The 10,265-nt window shown below is 34.9% G+C and overlaps 1 protein-coding gene across 4 annotated transcripts in view; it reads left to right on the forward strand.

Moving 5' to 3' along the window:
* The window catches only part of PCMTD1 (protein-L-isoaspartate (D-aspartate) O-methyltransferase domain containing 1), a 51,624-nt gene extending 42,690 nt beyond the window's left edge, over positions 1-8,934 (forward strand). For 3 of the 4 annotated variants that reach the window (XM_026075846.1, XM_026075845.1, XM_026075847.1), the window contains 3 exons: positions 242-262; positions 1,294-1,417; positions 6,236-8,934. In XM_026075846.1, coding sequence (XP_025931631.1) covers positions 242-262; positions 1,294-1,417; positions 6,236-6,606 — 516 coding nt within the window. In that variant the 3' untranslated portion in view covers positions 6,607-8,934. The remainder of the gene's footprint in view (positions 1-241; positions 263-1,293; positions 1,418-6,235) is intronic. The other variant, XM_026075848.1, reaches the window with a different exon arrangement.
* Positions 8,935-10,265: the final 1,331 nt, after the last annotated feature.

A 10,265-nucleotide genomic window follows, 5' to 3' on the forward strand; every position in this document is an offset into this window, starting at 1 on the left:
ACACATACATTTTTACTGTCAGTACTTCAAAACAAAAAAACTCTAAACAAGTGATAGATTTTGGAGAAATCTGGAATTGCTGTGCTTAGTGGGAAACGGTATGGAGAGGAAAAAAATGAAGGAAGAAAATGACTTGCTTTCAGCAGCTTTCAGTGTTACTTTTGCATATTAGGTTAAACATTTTCCAGACAGGAGTATTATTCTAATAATACTTCACACTTCTATCACTTTTCATCCATAGATCCCAAAAAGTTTTACAAAGGTAAGTATTATTCTCCCTGTTTTGCTAATAGGGAAATTGAGAAAGAAAGGGTATGTTATTTAAGTTGTCCTTTTAAATCCAAATATTTACCAAAATATTTTATGATAAAAATGTTAATTATTTTATTGTACAGAAATAAATGTCATTTATATCTACTTTATCAAAATAGCAAATTTGTTTTAAACATAACCTGCATTGTTTGATTACATTCAATTACTTGAATATTTTTGTTTTCAGTATTTATTGAACTAAGATATTGCCATTAGAAATTGGTGGAATTCAACTTAAAAGTAGCCAAGATTTAAAAGCAAAATTAACACTAAGAATATTTCTGCCATATGTGCACATGGTTAGGGTGCTGGACCATGCGAAATAAGGAGAGACTGAAAGAGCTGGGTTTGTTTAGCATGGAAAGAAACAGGCTAAGGGAAGATCTAATTACTGACTTTACTATCTAAAGGGGTGGGTGGGTTACTGAGTAGACAGGAGTCAAATTCTCCTTGCAGATGTGCAACAAAAGGAAGAAAGGAATAAGGTTACAAATGGCAGCAAGGGACATTCTGCCTGGTTATAAGGAAACAACTTTTCACTGTGAGAGTGGCTGAATGTTAGAGCAGGTTGCCCAGAGAAGTTGTGGAATCTCCATCCTTACAGATTTTCAAAACTTAATTGGACAAAGCCTCTGAGTCACCTGATTTAACTTTGGAGTTAGCTGTGTTCGAGCAGGAGATTGGACTACAGAGGTTGGTTCCAGCCTAAAGTATTCTATAACCCTGTGGAAAATTTGGAAGAAGTTACCTTGGCCCTTCATTTTCTAATTGTATCTTTGCCCATTGTCAAAGAAAGTCCTGTTCATTACTATAGTGACCAAATAAGATTTCAAGGAATAGACAATTCCTTTCTGTCCATAAATCAACCTTTATAAATTAATTTCAAAGTATATTGAAAAAGCAATGTATTTAAACACCAATCTGAATAGTACTGAGTGTAATAAAACATTAACCACTTTTTTTTTCCATGTTTTTTTGCAGCTAACACAAATCTTGAGAACGGGACAGAACACATGGGAAAGTAAAAATATCCTTGCTGTTTCATTTGCTCCACTAGTGCAACCAAACAGAAATGATAATGGCAAACATGATGCTGTGGGACTGCGTAAGTGTCACTTGTGGTGTCTCTCTTTGATGTGACAAGCTTTTATAGTGCCTGCCAGTGTTTTTCTGGAAGAGGAGAGGCTATGCTATGCAGGCATGTAACATGATAGAACAGGAATGTACAGTTTAGAAAAGCAGTAGCTGACTGTTTATGTGCTTCTGGCTCATGTTCCGTATTGCTATACAATTAATATCTTGAATTCAAGTAATGCCCTGTTTCCAGCTTCTCTTTCCAGACTTCTTTCCCTTGAGATTCAGCTTCTTGCTTTCTAATGAGGCACAGGAAATCCGTTCAGCTAATACTAGGTATGTCAGGAGTGCTCACTGGCTGACTGCCTCCTAGAGAAAAATATTTCTTCCTTTTCCCTGAAATGGAAGGAGCAGATCAATACTACAGCTGCAGTTTAGTAGCATGTTAACAGCTGAGTGCGCTTATCTCTGTCTGCAACTGATACGGTGATGCTTAGCTGTTTTGGGCTTTTCTTTGTAGTTGCAGTAGTCTGAGTTGGGTTAGTAAAGGATAGAATGTCTCTGAAAATACATCTATTGCCAAGATGATAAGATAGCACGATAAGGAGAAATCAAAGGAAGGATCAGAGATGAGATGGTCTGCCTGGACAGCTAGGGTTAGGAATAGAGTAATATRTGGGGCTTTGGTAACATCTAAACCAGAAAGTACTAGCTTTTTTTCTTCTGTTCCTATGTTCTGCTTTAGCATGCAACTCGATGGGAACAAATCCCTGTCCCCTTTGTGTTCTTCCTCCCTCCATGTGCACTTCTAAAATGCAAAATGGGTATAAACACTTCAAGAGTCCAGAAGGTCATATCAGGTTGCATAGCATGTAACTGGCTRTTGGTGATCTGGTTATTAATTTTGAGGGTATGTGTGAGCTCACAAAGGATCGTTGCTTTATTGTAGTTCCATTTGCTTTTTTGTTTGACTTATAGATAATCTTTTCCCTTACGTAATCAGTTATTTGCAGAAATAATTCATTTTTGTAGCTTTAATGCTTGCTTTTTTTGAGACCTCAGAAGTTATTTTCTTAATACTGATTTTTTAATACAAAAACTTTTTCCTCTGTTCTTTGTTGAGAACTTATTCCATAATAGGATGTATCATGGCTAACAGTGAAATATAGAGGTGGCTTGACAAACTGAATGTCTGTTCTTACTATGATTCTGTAGAGTTTAATTCCATAGAAGATACAGGAGGATTTTCAAGTGTTCTGTTACCAGTCTTAAATTTTCATAGTACAGATGAAAACAGTGCAGACCAGTAACATTAAGAAATGAATTTTAGGACAATAAAGCTGTGTCCTATATGTAACTTAACATAATAATTTAAAAATAACTAACTCTTTAGTGAGAAGGGGAAGAGGTGAGTAACACACAAGTACTGCAAAGTTATCGCTATTCAAAAAAAAAAAATCTTCAGGGGACTGAAGTTGCGCTGTAAAATGAAATCAGTAAAATGTGCTGCTTTTTGCTGCTCAGGCTGGCTTAGCTTTTCTGTGAATTAAAAAAAAAAAAAAAAGTGACCTTGAAGCTCAAGAAATAAGTCCTAGCCAATTTCTCTTTTATAATACAATCCACACCTCTGTAAAGTATCTCAAATGTCTAGTAAATGTTACCCTCGTGTAAACTTTAAGCCAGAAATGGCAGATGTCATTGCTGATGTAAACATGGAGTCTGTGCCTTTCCTTGGACAGTATTAAGGAGTGATTGAATGCCTTCTGACATACATGTAATGTAGTATACTTACAATAGTTATAAGTGTTACATGTACATAGGGCTTAATAAAATATCTGTGAGCCAGTCATTCTCAAAGTAGAATCTTTTTGTCATGGAAGGCTGTAGAGGTGTTGCTAATGGATCATTTTACAAGCTTAATTATTGGTCAGGACGCGGTTCACTGCTGCTAGATAATTGGAAAAACATGCTTATTAAACTTCCCAAAATTGCATAATGTTCCTTCCTCTCTCTCTTTTTTTTTTTTTTTCCTTTGAGTACTTGAAGGAACTAGGGCAGATTGACAGCAAAATGCATCCAAATTTTCATGTTATGTAAATGGTTTAATAGGGGGTATTCAACACCAGATTGGTTACACCTGTGTGGCATATTGCAAGCAAGGGCAAGCTCTGTGGGTATACTAGAAGCCATGCAATAAGGGTCAGGCAGCACTAGCACTGATAAAGTAAATGTTCTGTATTGCAACAGAGCTTACATTTAGCAGTATGGTAATAGGACAGCTTAAAGCATGGGAAGTAAATTTGCATTAACCCATAAGGTATCGTGTGTACTAAAAATTCTGTCTGATCACTACTTTAGTACATCCTGACTCGCTGATAAATCACAATGATAATTCTAATAGTCTAAATTTCATTTTAATGTAATCTGAACAAAGGACAAAAGATGCAACATCCTAGATTCTGCTAAGTTTTATTAGAGTTTTTGAAGTTGGTCTAGCCTCGGAAGTAATTGGATAATAATTCTCAAGCAAAGTAATTTTGGGAGGATCACTGATCAAAATGAAAATGAGTCATGTTTCTTGCTCAGTTCTTATCATACCAATGATGATTTATTGAAATGAGTGCTTGATAGCAATATAGTTAATCCTACCCAGTTTACCGGCTAATGAGTGACAATAGCATAAGCAAGTGCTGACAGTGTATTCAGGTAGCTTTCCAGCAATTTTATGCTTTCAGGTTTTTTGTAGTTCTTTATGGTGGCACCTCTAACTCTCTTCATGTGGTCTTCCTCCTACTAAAATAGCCTTTCTTCCAATTTAGGATAACGCTAATACATTGTCTCAAATAACCTATACTTATTGGAGTGGAGGAGGAGGAGCAGTGAGTTCTTGGTTTGAATCACTTTGCAACTGTTGGTTACAAAATAGTCACTGCTCTTGAATATGCTTTCCTATTGATTAGGACAAGTGTCCAAAACTTCAATTTCCACCCTTACTTGTTAGAAGAGATAGCTTTCAGCTGTCCTATCTGTAATACTAATCTTTTATTAATAAATAGCTAAGTAATATTAGTAAATAACTATCAAAGATTTCTTTCAAAAAATAGGTATATAGTAAGTCTGAAGACTTCTAAACGCTCATTTTCTTTATGCTACCTGTTTGTGTGCCTGAGATGCTGAACAGAAATACAGGAGCTTTAGGTCTTGACTTATGTAGTATCAATTGTTTGGCAGTTCCTAATTTTAGCTTATGATCTGGGATGTGATTATAATCATACTGCTGTGCAACTTTCCTTAATTGCGTTCATATCTGAAGTACTGGTGACTGATTGTTTCTAATTACTTCAACTTTGAGGACATTTCTTTGTCTTGAAACCTTTTAAACGTTGAAATCAAATAGAATATAATCAATCATAACTAGCACTAAAAATAAAGTGTCTAATCTCGTACATGTTTAGCAGTATAGGTGTTTTGTATTGTCTTATAGGTTAAGATGAGCTTGAATAGGATGCCTTGTTTCAAGTTTTTTTCCATCTTTTGAAGGAAATAATTTGTCTTTCTTCTGACTTTGAAGTCCTTCTTAGTTCTCTATGGAATGAATGCCTGCCAGTTCATTTACTTTAACTTCTAAACGTCTTTGTGCTTGCATTTATTATGATTGGCACAGAATCTGTGATTGTGGCCTGTTTAGCATGATTTTAAAAAAGGGTTTTGAAAATGGTCAGATAGGGTGTGTTTGTAACTTTTGGGTTGTTTTTATAATAAACAAGTAGAGTTTGGATATTTTTCAGTTGGCAATAGCTGAAATCAGTGTTGCTAGAACTGGGATGTGTCAGTCATAAATATCCTTTGTCTTAAGTTTGAGTAGCTAGTATGCAACTGAAGTCAGTGTATGAAACAAAAGATTTAGTTAGAAATACATTGAATAGTTTTTTAAGCTTAATGCAATATTGGAAGTGTGTTCATCCAAATTACTACTTCACTAAATTCTCCCTTTGGTAGTCCCCATGAATTTTATGTTGCTTTGTATAGGAACGAAAATGAGAATCAAGAGGGTTGAATAGGCTGCAGAGTTGTCTGGGGTTTTTTTAATAATATATTATTATTATTATTACCATTATTATTTATTTATTTTTAATCTAGTGCAGGTCATACACCAGCCCAGCAACACTTAGAATCATCATCTGCCTTTCTGTCATTGGAAAATATGTGGCTTTTTGCTTGTTGCTACTCTTTTTGTTCTGGACTTCAGCAGTTTTGCTTCATTTTCTGCTGCAAAGTTATAGGTGACTTCACCTGCTTGGACAGCTGCCAAGCTGGCATGGCTCTCCCTTAGCAGTTGGGGCCAGCAGGAGAAAGGCATCTGTGCTGTGCAGACCAATGTGGCATAGGGGGCAAATTCTTTCCCAGCTGCAGAATCTTAGAACAGTACCATAAGCAGGTCTCAAGACTTTCCAGATGTTGAAAGGTGGCATTATTTGATGTATGCTTTCTTAAATACTTTAATAATCTTTCCATGCTTTCAACTTTTATTTCATATCTGTCAAAAGACACCTTAATTTCTAGGACTCTGTATTTTCTGTAAAAGATTAATGACATTCCGGAAGTCATCTTCAGCTCAAATTTGAGTTCTTTGAGCATGTCTGTTGAGTAAGATAAGTCTTTCAGTAGTAAATATGCTACAAGGTTTCTCAGGAGCTCTCTATCTCCCCTTGTTTTATTTGCGTATTATACCGTGTGCTAAAAATTCACTTGCTCTTAAACATTAGTCTTAATGTCTTGCAGCTAGTTTTTTGTTAGAGGGAAATTTCACTTAGAAAATGAATATAACTTTTTCTCTCTTTCTTTTTAGCTCCATGTGCTGTTAGGAATCTCCAGGACCTAGCTCGAATCTATATCAGACGCACCCTTAGAAACTTCATAAATGAGGAGATGAAAGCCAAGGGTATTGCTCAGAAGGCTCCTCCAAAACGAAAACGCAGGAGATGTCGTAGACGCAGGATTAACACCTATGTATTTGTTGGTAATCAACTCATTCCTCAGCCTCTAGATAGTGAAGAAGATGAAAAGATGGAAGATGATAACAAAGAGGAAGAGGATAAAGATCACAGTGAGGCCTTGAAGCCGGAAGAGCCTCCTCGAAATCTTCTTAGAGAGAAAATTATGAGCCTACCGTTACCTGAATCTTTAAAAGCATACTTGACCTATTACAGAGAGAAATAACTTGTTTTAAGTAGAAATAATGCCTACTGATAGTTCCTTTATTCTTGAAAATGTAGCATTTATTAAGAAATAGATGGACAAATTATTATTAGTCTTTCATCAAGACTGAAGTACAGTGATAAATTGTAACTTATCTCTATCTTGTCTTTGCTACAAGGAAGACTTGCATTCAACAGTAGAATCCCTTTTTAAAAATCTATTTTTCTTTAAATTTTGAAAATGCTGTTTTAACTCTGATAGAAATATATATTCCATTATGCAGCACTAATCAATATTTTGCATGGTAAGTCTTTTTTGATCCCTAACAGATTTGTATTGATAAAAGGGTGAGTGAAATTTTATATATGCTAAATAATTGTTGAACATGTGCATCTGACTTGAGCAATTTGTCTGTATTTATTCTTAGGGGAACACTTTAAATATGCAGACACTTATCTTCAGATGTCAGAATTGAACCCTTTTCAAAGTTTATTTTACTATGGCTTTGTTGCAATCATTATTACTATGTTGGTATAGGTGTATTCCAACAACACAAGTGCAATAACTGTATACAGACACTGAATGAGCTGGCTTTAATGAAACATGAAAATACAAGTTCTGACATGTCAGATGGCCCCGCTACTTCTGCATTTATCTTTTGCCAAAAGATCTTGCGAAAAGCAACAGCTTCTCTCAGAGCCTTAAGAAAACCCATCATATTGAATATAAAACAAAGCAATGCTTACTTCAGCTCTGCTTATTTAAATCCATTGTACACTTTCGGTATTTCTAATTAGAGGCACTTCCTCATTTCCAGGAAGTTTAGGACAGTACATCTTGTTTATTTCTAAAACTCACAGCATTGAGACACAATGTTTGGTAATAGAGATTGTAATTTAGATTTCAATCATCTATATTTACTGCTTTTAAGTAGAGGTAGAATTTAGATAACGTTTAGTTTGTATTGCTTATCGGGATAGCTATAATAGTAGAAGTTAGGATTAATTCAGCAAATGCACTTTAGTAAGTGGATTTTATACTTAACATGCATCTCCAAGAAGATAGACTTGTGCTAGCCTCTATTTTGTTCCTGAACATGGCTCTTAGCACAAAAAATATTTATAAAATCATATGCATCTTTTGGAAACCTAAGAGTAGCGGTGCAACTGTGGGAACTCACAAGAGTGCTGATTTAAATACTTTTATCATTTTCCTCTCTACTTGGTGAAGTTGCTTGCAGTTCTTTTTAGCTTTGTTTGCTTTTACCATCTTATTTCTTCATTCTCTATTGTAACATAACCACAAGGGAAATGTTGTTTATTAAGAACTTGGCATGATATGCATTAGAAGCCAGGATCATTGGCAACATCTGCCTGTTGGACCCAGTGGAAAACATTCCCCTTGAAGAAATATTCTGCACAATACACTTACAATACTGATAATGTTATTTTTCTAGTGTAGTAATAAAACAGCATCAAACAGTAATAACAGTAAATCCTATCTTTCTTCATCAGTTAAGTTGCCTAGTCCAGATATTTATAACCAGGCAATATTCATGTGGTCTAACAGTCCGATATTCACTTTAAATATGAGCATTTTGTTACATCTGAGAAAGAAGATAGTACATAATCCCATGATACTGATTCTTCAGTGTGCATTTCATGCTATAGTCATTGTTTTTTAAGATACATCATAGTAATCTTTAAATGGAACTTCATGAAGGCCTGTTGTACCAGCATGTGGAGTTACTTTCCGCAATATATTTACAGTATAAGTAAACGAACTTATTTGAAATAAGTATTCTGACTTCATTTTAAAAGCAGAAAAAACTAATAAGAAATAGTTTTCCAAAATAATGGTACTAATAAAGTAATTGTGATGCTTCAGCTGTAAGAACCGAACATAATTTTTTTTTAATGGATTATTTTAGATGGAGTTTAAGTGATCTGAAGTTTGAGATGTTTTGTCTGTCTCTCCTTCTTTCTTGGAATCTACATCCATAAGCTCAAGAATATGAGATTACTAAATATTACTTATATACTTTAAGGACTTTATACAGGATGCTTTTGGAGAATAGCTTTCTGCATTTTTTCACTCCTGTATACTTGGAAAAATGGACAATGGATGATTTGTCATGATTATTCAGTATGTATTTTTTTGAGTCACTGAAAGAGAATGTGTTTTTTCTGTGTTTTATACGTGGATTTATTTTACACTCTTGAATTTATATTTGCATAAATAAAAAGGTAGAAATGCAGAATGAATTAAAACTTAATTTTTGCCATCTCAGTTGACGATGGGGACATTGTTGCAATAAAATGGATTTTTGGTGGTTTCTGCTTGCTTTAATTTCTGTGTTTCCATATTAGTATTTTTCTCTCACTTGGAAATTCAGTTTTCAGTTTGTTCATAGTTAGTTCAGTAGCTTCTTAATAAATGCTATTATTGAATCTCAGAAATAAAGATAAACAGTAATATAACCTCTTTCTCAATTTTGAATTTGTGCAAAGGCCTGAAAAGATTAAGTATTATTCATGACACAAGGGAACTATTTTGAGCTCAGCACTACTTTTGAAATGCTAATGTGAAGTATTAATTTCTTCTGCAGAGCTTGGTCCTTATTAAGCTACATTCAAGAACAGGTTCGCTTTTTTTTTTTTTTCCTAAATACTGTGACTGTTTTAACCCTGAACAGAGAAATTATCTGGGTTACAATAAATAATTAAGATTTTGATGCAAGGGTGGGCAAATAGCAAGTCACTTTTCCTTTTGAAGCTCCCTCTTGATGAGGCCATGCTTCATTAGCGGTTAGGGATAGAGGAAAAATATAATGTGGATAGGCTAAGCTGCCTGCAATTCTGTAACTGTACTCAATATAAGCAAGGATGTGATGAACTGGAACTTTTTTTTATTCTGTGGACCAGAGGATGACTCGAGACCAGTGCCAAGATAACTTGGAGGTTTTTAAGCACATGCTGTCCAGGAAAAACAACAACAGCCATCCCAAAAATTTGGGAAACAATTATGATAGGAAATCACTGGGAGTCAAACACCTGAACATCTTTGTTCAGCTGAGCACTGGCTCTCTTGTTTAAGTGTTTACTCCTTAGTCTGTATTCTCCTCAAAGGAAAGAAAAAAACCCATAAAACTACTTTATGCACATGCAACTTTTTCTCTGAACATACTTTTTTATGCATCTCTGCCTGTCATTTTGAAAACAAACAGCATGGAATTTAATCAAATGTTCTTGAAAGCTGTTCTAATGTGCACTGTGTTCTTCCTAGAGGTCCTCAGAGCACCTTAATGAGCTAATAATTATTTTGACAATGGTTGTCTCATATGTGTGAAGCCCTTCCATAAACATGTTTTGGAAAGGTCACTGGACTGTTTTATTGGATCAGTAAATGTTAAAGTCCATCTATTTCTTGATATCCTTTCAGCAAAATTAGCTTTTTTATTTTCGTGAAAGATCCATATTGGCTTGGGTGCCTCTTTTGCTTGTGTGTAGCTTTACAGTGTAAGTGTCAGCTTCACAAATTACTTCATTTAACACAATGTTGGCAATCTTTGTTTTGAGTCTTCTGATTGAAAGCATCCTAGGATACAAGGGATGACAAAGAGACTTATCAGGGGAGATAAGGGAACCTCTGTCTCCCTGTTAAGTCTCCATCTTCTGCTG

The sequence above is a fragment of the Apteryx rowi genome, unplaced genomic scaffold, assembly GCF_003343035.1.
Source record: "Apteryx rowi isolate R43461 unplaced genomic scaffold, aptRow1 scaffold_412, whole genome shotgun sequence".
Classification (NCBI taxonomy): Eukaryota; Metazoa; Chordata; class Aves; order Apterygiformes; family Apterygidae; genus Apteryx; species Apteryx rowi.